At 48.9% G+C, this 18,016-nt stretch overlaps 1 protein-coding gene across 1 annotated transcript in view; it reads right to left on the bottom strand.

Annotated features, from left to right (window-relative positions):
- The window catches only part of CRACR2A (calcium release activated channel regulator 2A), a 132,659-nt gene that overhangs the window by 2,366 nt on the left and 112,277 nt on the right, over positions 1-18,016 (bottom strand). The window contains exons 14-18 of the mRNA XM_081058768.1: positions 17,517-17,649; positions 12,265-12,346; positions 12,039-12,153; positions 1,751-1,852; positions 107-183 (exon numbers count right to left, since the gene is read on the bottom strand). Of these exons, the coding sequence (XP_080914894.1) occupies positions 107-183; positions 1,751-1,852; positions 12,039-12,153; positions 12,265-12,346; positions 17,517-17,649 (509 nt within the window). The remainder of the gene's footprint in view (positions 1-106; positions 184-1,750; positions 1,853-12,038; positions 12,154-12,264; positions 12,347-17,516; positions 17,650-18,016) is intronic.

Genomic DNA, 18,016 nt, shown 5'->3' with positions numbered 1-18,016 from the left:
CCAGCCTTCACCCAGGGGGCTCAGGCCCAGACGGAGGAGAGGTGCAGGAGTGGTGAATGCAGTGGTTCCCACTGGACCCACACGGCAGTGGGAGTAGTGTCCCTACCTGGCCAGATGGAGCAGCGACTCTTTGGTGTTGTGACCAGAATAGGCACTGCATTCATAGAAGATCAGATTGTTCTCCTACAATCAAAACAGAGAGAATAAACAGAAGGGGAGCTGGAGGGAATCGTGGGGATTGGGGGGAGGAGAACACCCTGTCTGCACCTACCCACACCCCTGCCCCCTTCCCACTGTAAGAGGGTGATTTCTGTCTCCTCAGGCAACCTAGCAGCCTGTCCAACTAATGCAAGTTCTGCAACCATCTCCCAGGTCAGGTATGACAGCTGTAAAACAAACGGTAAGCTGTCTTAGTGTTTTACACTTTCTCAAATTGCTCTCCATTTGGGTCTGTATGTGCTCATTTCCTTTTCACATCAGCCTGTGATGCAGAAAAAGACACAAAGGCCAGGGTGGGCTACATTCTTTCCACTTCACAGGCAGGGAAACAAGAGCTAGAGAGGATGTAAGAGGTGGGCCTGCTCTGGTCACATAGTTAGTTAATGGCAGGGCTCCCAGCAGCACGCTCTTCCCAGGACCCCGGCATGCCATGGGGCTTGGGGCAGATGTCCCGAGGCATTCCAATAGGAATTCTCGCTTGCACCTGTTAATGAACGGTCCAGCTGCCCAGGCTGTCAGCATGGTGCCACAGGACAACTGTCCGTCACTTCACCAGGCTCGCCTGGTGGAAAACTTTGGCATGGCTCCTCACATTCCACTTATCACTCCCACTAATAGCTTTCCTGCTTCCTTCTGACAATGCTAATGGCATGCGGCCTCCAGGGCCCGCGTCCTGTGGGGATGCAGGCAGCTGAGGGAGCTCACTGCTGTGGCTGCAGGTCCGGAGGCTCTGCAAATGGTGGCTCCCAGTCAGCTTTCCTGCTCCACACCCGCAGACCCACTCCGTCCTCTGCCACCCCAACACTTCTGTCAGACCCCGACTTGGGTCAGCCTGGGGGAAAATGAAGGCTCTGTGGTGAGGGCAAGGGAGAGTGCAGAGCACCTAGAATTGGAACACAGCATTTGTCTTCCTGCTTCAAGTCCTAACCTCACCACGGAGGAGCTGTGTGATAACTTAAACACATCACTGAATTTCTCTGACCCTCACTTTTGTTTTTTACTGACTGAAAAAGGAAAAGGTGATAATAAAAATACAGAGCCGTAGCTCCTTAATCAAAATCTCTGGACCCAGATATATTTTAGAATCCCGAAAGTTTGAGTTTCAGGAAGATCATACATGTATGTACTGTATTTTATAATATCCGCAGTGAGGTAAGACTTGCAGCTAGTGTTTCTGAAGGTGAGCAAGTGGAAACCTAGGTGATGGGATCCAAGCATTAGACGGGGTCTGAAATAGGTAACCTCTTACTATCTGAGAATTTATACATATGAGTTGTGAGGAAGGGAGTTTGGGGAAATTCCCCATCGCCTAGTCATCCCTTGCCAGCTCCATCTTGCAACCTGTGGCTTTCTATGGAAATTTCACAGGCACAGGAGTTGGACCATTCCCGTGACTCCAGGACACCCATCCCAGCCCCTTGCTTCCTTCCCAGAAGGCTTTCAGAGAAGGCTTCCCCCAAGGCTCTTGGTCACATGCCTGACTGCCCTGGGTCCTACCCTGTCCACAGAGATAGAAATGCCTGCTCCTTACCTTGGCAAGCTGCTCTCCGAGGCCCCGGGGAACTTCCCGCTCTTTCTCATTGTCAATCTTATTGCCCAGCAGAAGGATGGGGATGCAGTCTCCCACAGCTTCCTGCACAACAGACAATCCCCCAGCTGAGAGAAGCATCCATAAGGAGAACCCGAAAGGACGGGATTAAAATGCTAGCTGGAAACAGACAATCTGGCTTGCAAATCCCTGGCTGCCACAAGAGGCCAAGCGATAATAAAGTCATCGTGAAAGCTGAGAGGGGGAGCCATGTTCTCGGAGAGCCTCAGTTTACAAGGCTTCTGCAAGATGCCCAAGGCCTGCGTCTGGGGGCCTCCAGTACCCGGCAGTGCAGCAATGCCTCCCTCCCTCAGCACTCCCCTGGGATGCTGGGTGGAACATGCAGGCTCCCCACATGCGCTGGGAATGGGAAGCAGGAGGAGGGCACAGTTGCCACCATATACTGTGTCCCTCCAGGGCTTACAGTGCCCCTGAGGGCATTCCTAAGTTACTGGACTTAGTCCACATGAACGAGAATGAACCAAAGGATATACAGCTCTGGAGATGTTCTAGGGCTGCTGTGATTAGAAGTGGCATCTCCGGGGGCCACACGTTGGGCATGTGAGTGCCCTGAGGGCTGGGTCCATGGTGCCCAATGAATGACTGTTGTGAGCCTCCTTGGAGGTCACGGCGTGGAATGTCATAGAGCCTGTCACTGGGTGCTCTGGCTTTGAAAGAAGCCCTGCATGGGGAAGAGCTGTGGCCAGAGCAGGTGCCCGTCCTGGGCCAGAAGTAGCAGGCTCAAGGGCTCACCCCGTCCCTCCTCCAGTGGCTGTGGCAGATGGGCAAGGCCGGCACAGCCCACAATGTCTGCACCCCGGTGTCCTGACCTCCCCTGTGAAATGGGGGTACTGCACATACCTCCCCTCAGGGCAGACAGTGGGCCCAGGACACACAGCTATTAAGTGAGGAAACAGGGTAATGTTCACATTTAAGCAGGCTGTTATTTCTACCTTGTGAGATATTTAATTAGAGGCCTTTAATCATAATCTGGTAGTAAAGATTATTCACTACACACATAGCTATACGTTTTACTAAATAGAGAGGGCTGTGGGATAACAAGCTAATAAGCGGTTATGGTTTTGTCAATAGTTCAGCTACTTCACATTACCATTTCAAATACGTGTCCAATGTCCGTCTGATAGGTACACCTATTTTAGGCTGAAATGCAATTACATTTGAAATCAAAGCACGATGCTTCCTTAATCTACACATTCGTTTTTATTGTAGTTCAGTAGCGAAAAAATTTCTCATTTACTAAATGAGAATGTTGAGTATCAGAGAATCCGAAAGAACATTCAACATCAAAGTCACTGAGTTATGAGGATCCTTTAGGACATGGGCCCACATTTCTCTACCGTTTTCCTCTAACTTCTGACTCTGAATGAACTGTCTGCTATTTAGAGTCTTATTAACGAGAACTCTCTAAAAGCAGCATTTTCACATACCAATAGTAAGACGGTAGTTAACAGTGACAATGAAGACTCAGGCACAAGGTCTTACAGTGTCCCCTGACTCATCAGAGGCGATTCCGCCATGAGCACTGTAGTTGTAAGTGGATTGCACCAGAGTCCAATCATTCACAAGTGAAACACTCACTATGGTGTATGGAGAATGCTGTGGCTCCTTATCACCATTAGTGGGAACACCCCGTTTCTCTGACTGTGCCGGGCCACAGAAACTTGGGCAGTTTTTCACAGAAATGGAAGAAAAGAGGAGGAAACAGGGAAATGGGCCAAAAGACTTGCTGTTTGGACCACTTGAGAGAGAGAGATATTTGTAGATTTATGTGTGAGGATGACTAACACTCGTGGGATTTCTTGACATGGAAACGCTCTGAAAACATGAGCATCAGACTTGAAATCCCAGGGCCGAATTCTAACCCCATTCTGGTAACTTGGAATGGGTGATAGCTTCAGTTTCCTCCCTTGCAAAGGGCATGCTGGGTACTAATAACGGACCGAACAGGATGAGGTAGGGAACAGCCATAAGCCCCCCATCTGAGCCCCCATGCACCACACACAGCAGTGTGCCTCTTGGGAAAAGAGGGGGCAGTCTTCTTTTCAAAAGGAATTCCTGGATATAGAAATGAAAGCGCTTAGAAGCAGGAGAAAAAAGCCAAGCTCCCAGCTGGAGCTATGGTTTCTCTTCTTTGCATTGTTCCTCTTACACAGACACTCTGGACATCTTCCTTCACCTCCATGAGCACTGGCCTGCCACCAATAAAGAATTATCTCCAAACATATGGCAAAAATAAGTGAGAATGCACTAAGGCTGCAGAGAGTGCTATCATGGGCAGTCAGTGGATGTCACTCTGGACCCAAGATTAGTTTCTAATCATAGGAAGGGCCAAAGGAAGGGGTTGGGGCTGGGCCGGGTGTCTCATGGTCCTCTCTTTCTTTAACCTCAAACTTGAGCTATCTGCCTAAACTTCACACCTTTTGCACACTGAACTAGGTTTTCAGCCCACATACTGCTTGGCACAAAGATGCTCATAATTATCCACCAGATGAAGCAATGCTTCCTTTCAAAAGTCCAAAGCCCACCTCCTTTGGAGAACAAGTCTAAGGTCCCCCCAACCTCTGTTGACATTTCTATAGATATTGGTACAGTCCCATAGGAGTGCCAGGTAAGAGGGAAGGGATGGAGCTCCTTCGCCAGGCACACAATCTCTCTGTAGGCACTTGGCTCTGCTCTCGCCCCAATCGCTCCTCTTCCCCGAGTCTCTCTTCTCTGAGCTGTAACATAGGCCTCGACAGCCAGTTTCTGTCCCCTGACTTTGACACAGAAGCCTCTCTATACTTTGATCACTTTAGCTGTCTTTCTCTGAACTCAAGCTTGTTGGAAGACAGACTTGTTGGAATTTAAAAGATTACACATCTCTGACTTTAAATAACAAGGGCTGTCACTTTAGAGCAGAGGATTGGCATTCAGCTCAGAATGTGCAGCTGTTGGGTTGGGTTGGTGTGCGTGTGCGTGTGCATGTGTGTGTGTGTGTTAATATCTGTTTGCTGGGAGGCAAGAAAAGCACTTAGCCGGGAGAATGCTGCCAGAACAAAAACATTTCTCAGCACATTAAAGCATGCAGTTATGCTAAGAAAAAAATGACTGCGAAATTATATCTTGGGCGTTTCCATATTTATCCAGCCCCTGGACTATGAGTCAAAACAAGATTTATTTGTGTAGTTCCTTTCAAACTGCCAGCACTTCAAACGCAACTTGGAATCTGGGGAAAAAATCAAACTGCTATTTTTTGCTCTGTGCTGTACGATGTCACCACCAACAAAGATCACAGAATGAGCATTAGTTAGCAGTCCACAAAAGGAGACGAAGGTGGGCCTGACTCCTTTCAGCTAAAGAACTGTTCTGCCTTGAGACAGAGCGAGAAGGACTGCAAAAGAAATGGACACCTATTTATTAGAAGCAGATTTCGACCATGGGCCATGTGACGAGAGAGAAGCATAATGCAGTGGCAAAGCCCTAGATTTTAGTTCTGGCTGTGCCGTCTGACAAGCCGTGGGAGCCTTTGCACAAGTCACTTCCTCTCTCTGGATCTCAGGGTTTTTCATCTATAAAATAAGAAGCTACACTGGATTAATTTCCAAGTATTTTTCCAGCTTAAAGACACTGGTCTCGTTGGCTTAATGACGCCAGTCATATTCCACTTCCTTGACTTATAGGCCTAACAGTATAGTGCTTAGAATGACAAAAAGACCTAAAATAGAAGTTCAACATGCCAGGGCGGCAGATACTGAGGACCAACCATCTGAGTTTTGGGCGTATACCAGCCCACTCAGGCTTGCGCCAAACCCTATTTTCTCTGATACGGGCCCCAAGGTCTTCAGATGTCCGGTGTGTCCCCTGGTCAAAACATGGGGCCCTTCTGCCCAACCAGTTTCTTCTTTTGATTGGACTGGTTAAGCTAGGCCCACTCAGTGGAGATGAGGAGGAGGTAGGGGGACTGGGAATGCTCAGCTGGTAGGAATGGCCAACTGCTTTGACTTCCTGTAAGGTGTGTAGGAAATATAAAATGGCAGGGAATCAGCATGGAGTGCGTCTGGGCCCAGCGTGGACCTCTGGTCCAAAAGGCCTGCAGGCAAAGTAAAGCTACGTAGAGTGGGAAGGACTAGGGAGGGTTGGGTGGAAGAACAGTCATGGGGGCAGGACACTCCCACCTCATAAAGCGGGGTGGGCCGTTGTTCTCTTGTGCCAAAGGAATTGGGTTCCCTCTGGGCTGGAAGGAGCCTCTAGCATCCTCTGGCCCCCTCAGCCATACCCTGTCAGTGCCATACCCTGCAGAATGTGGGGGCCACGAGGGAACTTTCAGAGCGTCCAGCACTCACTTTCACTGAGTGACTGGCCTCAGTGTCGTGGCCAGGCAGTGGGCGAGCTGGGATGGTAAGAACTTCCTTTTCAGGGAACTCCATACCTCCCCTGCGTATCTATTTCTGCCCCACACAACCTCTTCACAGGGTCTTTGCCATGTGTAATCTGAGGCAATTTCAGCCCTTTTTTCTTGTAGTGCTTTCTGGGTTACGGGAGGAAGGGGTACTGAGAACAGCTGGCTAGCATTCACCTAATAACAAGGCTTCAGAACCCGAAGCCTGTTATTAAAGTTCCCTTTCCACCCTCCCTTCCCCAGGTGAGGGAGGTGGCAAAGTGCTTGGAGCTTTATGGAAAAATAAGGTGCTCCACAAATATAAAGTACTTATTATTTTCAGTTCCTCTCTGATCAAATTAGGTGTCAAGTTTGAATCTATCACCTGACATCTCTGATTGCTGGTTGCCAAGGCAGGATGAGTTAGCTTTTCAAGAATTTTGAGAATAATTGCATTTATGATACCACTGTTCCACACTTTCAAAACACAGTCCGCCATCTGACAGAGGCTTCTGCCCTTGCTTACGACACTGTGGCCCAGCAGGTTGGATCCACCGTACTGAGTCCTCTGGACTGCCACACGAGTGCTGGACATGTGGGAGGGGCGCAGAAAATCCTTGTTGAAGGGGCACGGACATCTCTGGATATGATCTAGGGCCTTGCTTCTCAAAGTGCGGTCCTTGGACCAGCAGCATAAGCCTCACTTTTTAGAAAGGCAGAATCTCGGGCCCATCCCATACCTGCTGAGTCAGAGTCTGCATTTTAACAAGATGTCCAGGGGATTCTCACGCATATTTGAGTTAGAGAAGCACTTGTTTAGGCTGGGAAGCATGGCAGGTGAGAATCAACCAGGAAACTTATTTATTTATTTATTTTTTTAATTTACAGGCCCTGAATCATTCTATCTGGGAGAGAAGGCCCTGACATGTTTTGTATGAAAGCTCCACAGGTGATTCTGATTCATCCAAGTTTGGAATCATCCTTTAGATCAGGGGTGTCCAAACTTTTTTCAACGTTTTTCACCAAGGGCCATATGTGGTAGAATACACAAACAGCCGGGTCACTCCCTCGAAGTGAAGTACGTATTGCCTCACCTGGTTTATTTAACTAAATACATTTTTGGAATTTGCTGCGGGCCAATGAAAAATGGAGTGCAGGCAGCAGTTGGCCCGTGGACCGCAGTTTGGACACCCCTGCTTTAGAATTTAACTATACCTTTTGCTGATTTTTTAAAAAGGAGAATTCAAACTACAAATCATACCAAAAAGCCCCATTCACACACAGATCCTTCTGAGTAAACCACACTCAGATTTTCCATCTCAGCTTGCTTCCTCAGCCCATTGATCCTCTAGGACTCCATGGGCACTCTTGCTGGGCGCATGCTGACGATGCTTTTCAGCCCCACTCCAGGCAGAGACATGCCAGACATCCAGGGCTTGGCATAGTTTTTCTGGAGAATGACTGAACACATGCTTCAAGCTGTGAGATGATGGACTCTGATGTTTCTTCACCTCCACCATCAGCACCAAATTCCACCTGATCTTCTGCCTCTCCTGCTAGAACCTTGGTTCTCTGTACAAAAATGAAGCCTTAGAAACTACACGGCCTGAGTGATGGCAGAAAGGGCAGTTCCATAAATTGGTCTCCATTCATCCCTATTAACCCCAAGCAATTTGAACTGTCTTTGTCCAGCTCTAGTATATATCAAAATTCAGATATTGAGGAACAATTAAATGTTTGTGTCTGGGATATATATGACAGACCCACAGCTAATATCATACTCAATGATGGAAAGTTGAAAGCTTTTTCTTTCAGATCAAGAACAAGACCAGGAGGCCCACTTTCCCCATTTTTATTCAACATAGGGTTGAAAGTCCTAGCCACAGCAATCAGATAAGAAAAAGAAATAAAAGGCATTGAAATTGGAAAGGAAGAAGTAAAACTGTCATTATTTGCAGATGACATGATATCATATATAGAGAACTCTAAAGATTCCATCAAAAAACTATTAAAACAAATTCAATAAAGAAGCAGGATACAAAATTAATATTCAGAAATTATACACTAATGACAAATGATCAGAGAAATTAAGAAAACAATCATCCCATTTAAAATTGCATCAAAAAGAATAAAATACCTAGAAATAAATTTAACCAAGGAGGTAAAAGACCTGTACATGGAAAACTATAAGACACTGAAGAAACTGAAGGAGATACAAACAAATGTAAGGATATAGTATATTCATGGACAGCAAGAATTAATATTGTTAAAATAGCCATACTACCCAAAGCAATTTACAGATTCCATGCAATCTCTATGAAAATACCAATGACATTTTTCACAGAACTAGAAGAAATAATCCTAAAATTTATATGGGACAACAAAAGATCCTGAATAGGCAAAGCAATCTTGGAGAAAGAAGAACAAAGTGGGAGGTATCATGTTACCTGATTTCAAACTATACTACAAGGTTATAGTAATCAAAACAGCATGGTACTGGCATAAAAACAAGACACATAGATGAATGGAAGAGAATACAGGAACCAAAAATAAACCCACGTCTATATGGTCAATTAATCTATGACAAAGGAGGCAAGAATATACAATGGGGTAGAGACAGTCTCTTCAATGAATGGTTGTGGAACAACCAGACAGACGCATGCATAAAAATGAAACTAGACCACTTTCTTACACCATATACAAGAATAAACTCAAAATAGATTAAAGACTTAAATGTAAGACCCGAAACCATAAAACTCCTAGAAGAAAATATAGGCAGTAAACTCTTTGACATCATTTTTATCAATATTTTTTTTGATATGTTTTCTTAGAAAAGGGAAACAAAAGCAAAAAATAAACAAATGGGACTATATTAAACTAAAAACCTTTTGCATAGCAAAGTAAGAAAAAAAACAACCTACTAATTGGGAGAAGATATTCATAAATGATACATCCAATAAGGGATTAATATCCAAAATACATAAAGAACTCTTACAACTTAACACCAAAAAACAAACAATCTGATTTAAAAATGGGCAGAACACCTGAATAGACATTTCTCCAAAGAGGACATACAGATGGCCTGTAGACATATGAAAAGATGCTCAACATCACTAATCATCAAGAATATGCAAATTAAAACCACAGTGAGATATCACCTTACCCCAGTCAGAACAGCTATCATCAATAAATCAACAATCAACAAGTGATGTTGAGGATGTGGAAGAAGGGAACCCTCATGCACTGTTGGTGGGATTGCAAAATTGGTGCAGCCACTATGGATAACAGAGAGGAGGCTCCTCAAAAAATTAAAAATAGAATTACCTTATGACTCAGCAATTCCATTGCTGGGTATTTATCCAAAGAAATCCAAAACAATAATTCAAAAAGCACCCCTATGTTCGTTGCAGCATTATTTACAATAGCCAAGATATGAAAGCAACCTAAGCGTCCATCAATAGATAAATGGATAAAGAAGATGTGGTACATATGTGCAATGGAATATTATTCAGCCATAAAAAAGAATGAAACTTTGACATTTGAGGCAACACAAACAGTCCTAGAGGGCATTATGCTAAGTGAAATAAGTCAGAGAGAGAAAGACAAATACCATAGGATTTCACTTAAATGTGGAATCTATACAACAAAATAAATGAACAAACAAAACAAAAACAAACTCATAGATACAGAGGACAAATTGATGGTCACCAGATGGGAGCAGGGTTAGGGGATGGGGAAAACAGAGACGGGTTTAGAAGTACAAGTTGGCAGTTACAAAATAGCCACAAGGATGTGACGTACACATCTAGTCAATAATACTGTAATAACTATGTGTGGTGTCATATAGGGGCGATAACTCATAAGTTATATAAATGTCTAACCACTATGCTGTACACCTGAAACGAATATGATATTGTATGTCAACTGTAATTGAAAACAAATTTTTAACTGAAAAAAAAAAGTTTGTAGCTGGGAAAAGAATGGGTGACTTTGAAAAAGTCATGGCCTCAGTCTCTTCACTTGAGAATGAGATGGCTGTCTTAGATCAGTGATTTTCAAAGGGAAACCCTCTTGTCTACCAAAATTGTACCTGGACCTCCAATATCTTAAACTGAAAGAAGTAGAGTGGATCTGACTGAGACGGGGGGTGAGGGGCCCAGAACAGTGATGAGCACACTTTCCCTGCTCTGCCCCAGTCCCTGGGAAGTCTCTCTGATTCCAGAGCTCCAAAGAAGAAAGTGTGCAAACCACTGGCTTACGTAAGCCCGAGAATCTCTCCCGGTGCTTAAGTTCTGTGAGGAAGATAAGTCACTGGTGCTGTCAAAAATTCATGTCTGAAATTCCGAAGTTTAAAGAGGAATCGTTTCCAGATTACTCACACCATTTGCTTCCATTAATCGCTCAGTGTAGAGCCATTCACTACATTTCAAAATGTACGTTTTCTCTATTAATGTTTTAGGTTCAATAATTTTGAGACATAATTTTCATTAAGCAAATTTCTGAGAAACCCTTGAATTTGGCTTCCCATCTTATTCCTTATTTTTCTTGGTAAGGAGAAGGACATGGATTAAGAGTAAAGAAAGGAGTGGCTCAGCCAATCCAAAGTACAAGAAAAACAGATTTTGGTGGGAGGAATCATAGATATTATAGGCAAAAGGATGAAGAAACGGAGAACTCCCGTATTCTGACGGCACACGGATATAATATCCATTCCTGCATCCAACACCTGTTGAGCAGAAATTCCGTGGAGCCCCTGGAACACTGGGTTGCAGTGACAACGATACAGTTTCAGTTCCCAGGAGGCACAGAGTGCACCCGGGATCGGCTGGGAACCGTGTCCTTTACAGAGTGAATGCGATAATAAGCAGGCAATGCAAGGGCTAGTGGGCTTGAGCAGAGGTTGAATGAAAGCTCTGTGAGATCAGGAACATTGTCTCTTTTATCCACTGCTCCAAGTCCCAGACCCTAGAACAGTGGCTGGCAGTGTTTTGAATAAATAAGTGAACAGAGCATGGCTCCTGCTGGTGGAAGGAGCTGGGACGTCCCACATGACTGTTTTGTGAATGAATCAGCTGACGCCCTACAAAAAGAAGTAAGTGGCTTGTCCACTCTGCCCTGGGCCTTGAGATGTCTGCATTCGAGTGCTAAAGGAAGAGCATGCAGATTATCAGGAAGTAAAAAGCACTTATAAAGCAGCATATTGCAAGTATAAGTCAAGAGACAGAGTCTTATAGATAATCCAGAATCCAAAGAAGAGTGCTCTTGGTTGCGGGCCCTGCCTAGGGTGACTTTGGCGTGATCCTGAGGCCCTCACATCATGGGCCACCCTCCCCTCATGGGAAGGATTGTGACAGAGGCCCCCAAACACTGTGTGGTGCCAGTCCTGGGCTGGGCACAGCTGGGCCCACTGAAGCTGGAAAAATGCAGGGGGTGAGGAGAGGTGGTGAGAATGGGGGAAGAGCGTGGTTGTGACTCAGGTGAAACACTTGTTTCTCAGGAAACCTTCCTTGATATTCCACTCTGTGCCCTTCCTGTGATCCTATTCCACTCACTCACAGCACTTAACCAAAATCATAATGACACAATTAGTGGTGTAATCTGTATTTTTCATGTCCCCATCCAAGGGAGTGGGGACTGTGTCTGTTTGTTCACTTTCGAGTGTTCACGTTCACCCAGGTGCACCCCTGGTACTGGGTACCTGGGTGAACGGACACACGAATGCCTATGTTCCTGGAGAAGGTGGGTTCTGAATCAGGGTTTGGAAGAGCAGAGGGCCAGGCAGGAGACAGGCAGAGAGGAAAGGGGAGGCAGGAGCTGAGAGCCTAAGTGCTCCTAGGAGAGTAACCAGCTCACCTCCACGCTGCTCAGCCAATGTCGGACCGATAGGAAGGACTGTTTGGCTGTGAGGTCGTACATGACAATGACACCATCGGCCTTCCTGAAGAACTGCTGGGTAATGCAACGATACCTGCCACCAAAGGGCTGCAGGTCAGAGGAAGCGCAGCCCCGTCGCAGCCCAGACCTTCAGCCCCACTACGGGAGAGGGAGAGACAGGGCTACATCAGGGACAGCTCCTCACCTCTCCTGCCCAGCTGTGTCCCACAGCTGCAGGGCCACCTGAGTGTCACCCACACGCACAGTCTTCACACGGTAATCAATGCCTGCAAGGTGGAACGGGCCTGTTACTTCCCAGTCAGAACATGACGACCCCAATGTCTCCAATCACGGCAGGCCAAGGGGGACAACCCTCCCTGTGCAGCTGCTGGCAGGCCACGTGGGGGAACGGACAGAGCACTGGACAGGGAGGCACCAGGCCTGGGTTCTGGTTCTGTGTCTGCCGTGTAGCAGCTGTGGGACCTTGATCAAATCACTTAACCTCTCTGAATGGCAGGCTCCTCCCTGTGATGTAATCCACACCCCCTTTAGGGACACTATAACAGGTTCAAATGAGATCACTCATGTCAAAGTACTGTACCAATACAGAGACCATTATTATTCATGAATTTACTCCTTCAGAGCAAAGATGGAAGGACAGGAAAGACTGTCCTCAAACTTCCACCCCCTAACCTTTCTCCCTGAAGTCCTTTTCAAAGTTCTCCTAATAAAGTTCAAATATCCCTGGAGAGGAATGATACTTTCAGACTTCCATCGGCCACTGCGAGGGTATGTGGAGGAGTCTGGAGGAGAAGCAGGAGAACAGGGAGGGGTGGCAGGTGGAGGGCGGGCTAGAAGAGAAGGAAGGGGCGAGGGGAGGGAACCAACGGTAACATTCCCCCTTGAGGTGGGTTTGGAGCTCTGAATCCCAGCCACAATGGTGTCTCTGAGGCAGTGAACCTACGTGGACTCCAGAGAGAGGGAACAAGATCGAGGGACACGCATCCTGTGCCCACAGCAGCCCTCAGAGAGAAGGACCTTAACAAAGCTTCTGCGGTAACAGACATTCCTCTCTCCCACATTGTTTAAGAATGTTCACAAGTGCTCACAGAGGTTCAAAAAGTCTTTCCCCCTTAAGGTGGCAGATCCTGGAGCCAGAAGGCGTCCCCTATCAACTCCAAAAGGCCCAGTTTCTGAGGCCCTCACCTTGGAGGGCTTAGGTAGGGACAGCAACAGCAGCTTGAACGGAAAGAGACAGAAGAAACAAAACGGACAACAGGAGGCAGGACATGGAAAAGGTCATGGCAGATACTGTCTCCAGGCAAAGACAAGTGCATTAGGGGCCCAGGACTGGAGGGGAGGCAGGAGGGTCACCAGTCCTAGAATGCAGGACCAGCAGGGACGCTGGAGGCCCCGTGCTTCACAGATGAGGGCCAGAAGGAGCAGCGCATTTGTTTGGGTAGAGACAGAGTGATCTGACCCATTGGTGGAAAGCCTGACATTTCTAGTTGTCCTGTGCCATCTCTCCATCCTCACAATGCTCCCCGTGACATCCACGCGAGTTATCTGTACACACACCTGTGAGCGTGCATGAACACATGCCCCACCCCTTCCCAGCACAGAATCAGAGATGGTGTGCCTTGCCCACGCTGGCCAGCAGATGCAGTGTGGAAACCCAACTCTGAGGCTCATTCTACTTTTCACACCAGTACCCAGGGCGAGGGACACCTGGCGCTTGCTTTTATCTAGAAAGCCCAGGGCCAAGTGCTCCCATTCAAAGGGATTACAACTGGCTGGAGCTGAATCCAAGGTGAGTTTTCTTCTTAGCTGAAAGTGGCAGGGTTTCCCCATTCTGTGCTCTGGAGCCTGAAGGGGCTGCCTACTTTCTGATAACAACTCAGAAGAGAGCCAACCACTGTCAGCACAACCTCAGGGCCTGATCTGAAACCAGCCCAAGGTGCAAAGCCTCGAGGACAGAGCCCTCTCCTTGATGGGAAGGCTCACAGGTGGCCTTCCACCTTCCTGGTCCCCTCTACTCACTGCCTAATTGTTTGGCTGCAGGCCAGGGTGCTTGTGTTGCAGGGAGCGAGGTGGACCAAGGAGTGCTGGAAGCATGGGCTCCGTGCTGTGGTGAGCTGGGTGAGAGTCTCAGCTGGGGACTCCGTGACTCGATAGATTTCTCTCTGCAGCCTCGGGCAGGCAGGCCCAGGCAGCAGATAAGCCTTCCTGGGGGCGGGGTGGGGGATGGGGGGAGACACAGGCGTGAAGTCCAACAGAAGGGACAACACAGTAATGTGGGGCCAGAGGACCTGAACTCCGAGCTCAAAGGCCAGCAGCACCAGTTCCAACATCCCAGGAGCCAGGTAACCATGTCTGTTCTGGTTTCAGTTCTGCCTCTAACCAGCCACGTGACCTTGGTGACATGACTCCATCTCATTGTGGGGGATCTTCACTGTGCTCATCTGTAAGCTGAGCCGTGATGGAGGGTGTGAAGGACGTGATGGAGGGTGTTCACGATCTCTTCAGCTGTAGCACTCAATGGACACATGGAGGTGACCCCTAACCTGCAACCTAGCTGGTTCCTCAGGGACGGCTGGAAATCAGGAGCCCCTGTCACCATGAAGTGTGTCGTGCTGTGGGACGGTGTGGATTAAAGCTGGCTGGACGCCAGGACCGGCAACGGCAACCTTTCTGGACAAGACAGGCCCACGCTGTCTTTTAGAGCAGGAGGAATGTGGGAGTGAGAGTGCCAGCAAGTTGTCATGGAGAAAACTCTAGGGATTTTTCTGTAGAGGTGGGGCGTGGGGTAGAAACTGAACTGGTGGCCAGGGAAGGGCAGAGGGCACCTGTTGGGAGAAGCTTTTGGAAGCAGCACCTTGGGTCGTGGCCTGTGATTTAAAGCAGGGGGCTGTGAGCCAATGTGAGGCAGTAGAGAGGGCACTGGACTCGGGGTCCTGGGTTCTAGGGAGCGTTAGTCCCCAACAATCAGTCATCTGACCCACAAGATGAGCTCCAACATTGTACAAACACCGTCCTGTGACACCTCCAGGACACCCACAGGCCCAGCACCTGCTTTTGGAGGTATCATCTGGTCCTAGGGTGGTGCAGGCAGGGGCTCAAGTCGCAGTACTGTCCTGCGGAAGTTACGTTACGCACAAGCCAGGAGTCGAGTACAAGTCATGTTCTAGGAGGAGTGGGAGGCCCCTCAGATGATGGAGGTGAGCTTTAGGGGCGCTGAACCCCTGGGAGGGCGGTGCTGATGGTGCGGGGGCTGCCGCCCTGGACGGGTGGTTGGCTGGTGCCCCAGCCTAGGGTCGGACTGCATCGGGCCTAGAGGGCCAGGACCCTGCAGCTCTCCTGTCCCCTCACAGGGCGCGTCTTTCGGGTGGCTGGTGTGACTGCTCACTGACACGCGCGCAGTGCACAGCAGGGACAGTAATCTGAGCTGCTGCTTCTGCATGTTTTGTGCATAGTGATGAAGGGCGTTCCTGATTGGGAGTCTCTGACATTTTTCTCCTTCCTAAATTGTAGGTGTTTCCATAATTGACCTCCTCCTGGGAAGTGCAAAGTCGTCTGATTTTTATTTTTCAGAGCCTTGCATCTCAGGGGCACAAGTTGGAAATGTAAACAGACCCTGAGACCCTGATTCCCTGATTTCAGCAACAGGAGACGCTCCTATGGGCACACTGCTTGGAGACCCCAGGTCTCGACATCTGTCCCCCTGCCTCCCAGGGGCCTGCACTTGAGCCATGACGTGTGGGAGCCTACCCCACTGAATGCTCTCCCAGGAAGGCCAGCCCCCCTCCCACAGCCATTGCTTCCTGTGCCACCAGGCTTGGCTCATATCACTCACTCCCAGCCATTCCTCTCCAGGCCAAACAAGGCCAGGCTCTTCTGGGCTTGGTTCACAGGCTCTGCCCTTCTTCCCATCAGGGTCCTGATTCTTCATCTGGGGATGCGCTCCGTCTTTGGGGGGAACGAGGCGGAAGGAGGGGACAGGAGGAGGTTCCAGGTATTGTAACAGCATAGGATAAGGTCGAGCAGTAAGAAGAACGGCATCCTGAAGCATGTGAGAAGAGACCCATCTGTAGGAGGAAAGCTGGAAGGAAAGGCCAGTTCAGGATGAGAGGAAGAACATGAAGTCTCCCCAGGCAGGAAAAGTTTGTCTTGTGGGGACAGCAGCCAAAGGTCAAAGATAGTCTGCAGAGACACTCAGGCTTGGAAGCAGTGTTGGGTGACCCAGCTCATATCCCATTTTCAGATGAAGAAAAGCTGAAGCCCTGAAGGAGGGAACCTGTCCCCCCGAGGTCACACAGCGGGTTAGTGGCAGAGCTGAGATGATGATCCAGGACTTGTGACCCCCCCACACAGACACTGGACCCAGCAGCCTCCCTGCCTGCACCAACCTCTGTGCACCTCCGTGGCAGGAAAGCATCCTCACCACTCACTGGGTGCTGAGCACACACAACTCAATACTCTTAGGGCCACTGTGGAATCAAACGGAAGAGGGCGTGGGGGGAGCGGAGAGGCCAGTCTCAGCACCAACTGCCTGTCGGGAATATGGACAAGCCTCTTAACTTCTCTGGGCCTCTGTTTCCTGGTCTGTCTGTTGGGCTGATAATAATACTTGCCTCCCAGGGTTGTGTGAAGATAGACTGAAATGATAAACATATAAGCCCATGGTGTATTTTCAAATATAGTTGACGTATCAGTGCAGTTAAATGGTACACAGTAGGCACTCAATGAATTTACTTTTTGCTTGAGTGATTCAACTAGGTAGAAGCTAAAAGGTCAACATGCCTGTGGATATTGCCACATGTTCCAGTGCAATGGGCAACTTTGGGTGAAAGAAGCAAAGTCTTCTATCTAAATAAGATACCATTCAAGGGTGGGAACACCTAAGCCTTGATCACCCACTGAGACGTAGCTGAGTCAACCGAGTTTGTACAATGAACTCCAGCTGGCAGCCAGCAGGCCGGCATGTAGCACGGGTAACACGTGGTGGGTAAAGGAACCAGCCAGAGCACTGTCCTCATGCACACACACTCAGGGAGGGGCAGGGCAAGGCAGCAGCTGGCCCATGGGGTGGGGCGGGGGTTATGGGGGGCTCAGGAAGAGCAGGAAGATTCAGGGCACTGCTGAGAGTGGGGAAGGAATGAGAGCGAGACAGACTCCGCTGGGCCACAGGGGCCTGACGCCCGTCTTGGCCAACTTCAGTTCCACTCAGGCTGGACAGAAGAAGCTTTCAGTGGTCCCATCCCACATGGAGTGAGCTTAGCAGCCAGCGCTCTGGTGGAGGGGGACTTCACCTTGCCCCTCTCAGCCTCACTGTGGAGCAAGCAGACCCTGGCCCCTGGCAGCCAGGGCCCACGGCCCCGCATCCCCAGGAGGCTCCAAGTCCCTCCCTTGGCCCTCTTCTCACAACCTCCCATACCCAGAGGTGGGCTGGGGACTCACCCACAGTGGCTGTCATGCCCGGGGAGAACCGGTCCTCACAGAACCTCCTCAGAAAGGACGTCTTCCCCACGGCGGAGTTGCCCACAAACACGATCTTGAAGAGACGGTCTGGGGTGGAGGGAGAGCCTTCCACCTGTGGACAACAGACAGGCTGGCCAACTGCCAGGATGGTCACTAACTGTGTCCCGGCCACAACATGCCCTTCATCCATCCCTATATTGTCCAGGCCAGAGTGGGGACCGGGCTCCCACACTCGCACCAGGGAGGCCGCCCAGCCTGAGATGCAGGTGGCTTGGGGCTCAGGACACATACGTCCCTCCTAGCAACAGCAAGAGGGAAGAGGGACATTCATTTAACCAACGTTTGTTGTCCAACTGCTGTGTCGTGGGCCCTGTGCTGGGCCTGAAGATGCAGGGACGAGCCGGTGGCCTGGTCTATGGTGGAGTGAGGAGATAGGCCCGGAAACAAACAACCTCAGCCCAACATTCCAGGGGTTCTGG

This window comes from Rhinolophus hipposideros (genome assembly GCF_964194185.1).
Source record: "Rhinolophus hipposideros genome assembly, chromosome: 9".
Lineage (NCBI taxonomy): Eukaryota > Metazoa > Chordata > Mammalia > Chiroptera > Rhinolophidae > Rhinolophus > Rhinolophus hipposideros.
Note: the sequence above shows the minus strand (reverse complement) of the source record. Positions and strands in the feature narration are given on the sequence as shown.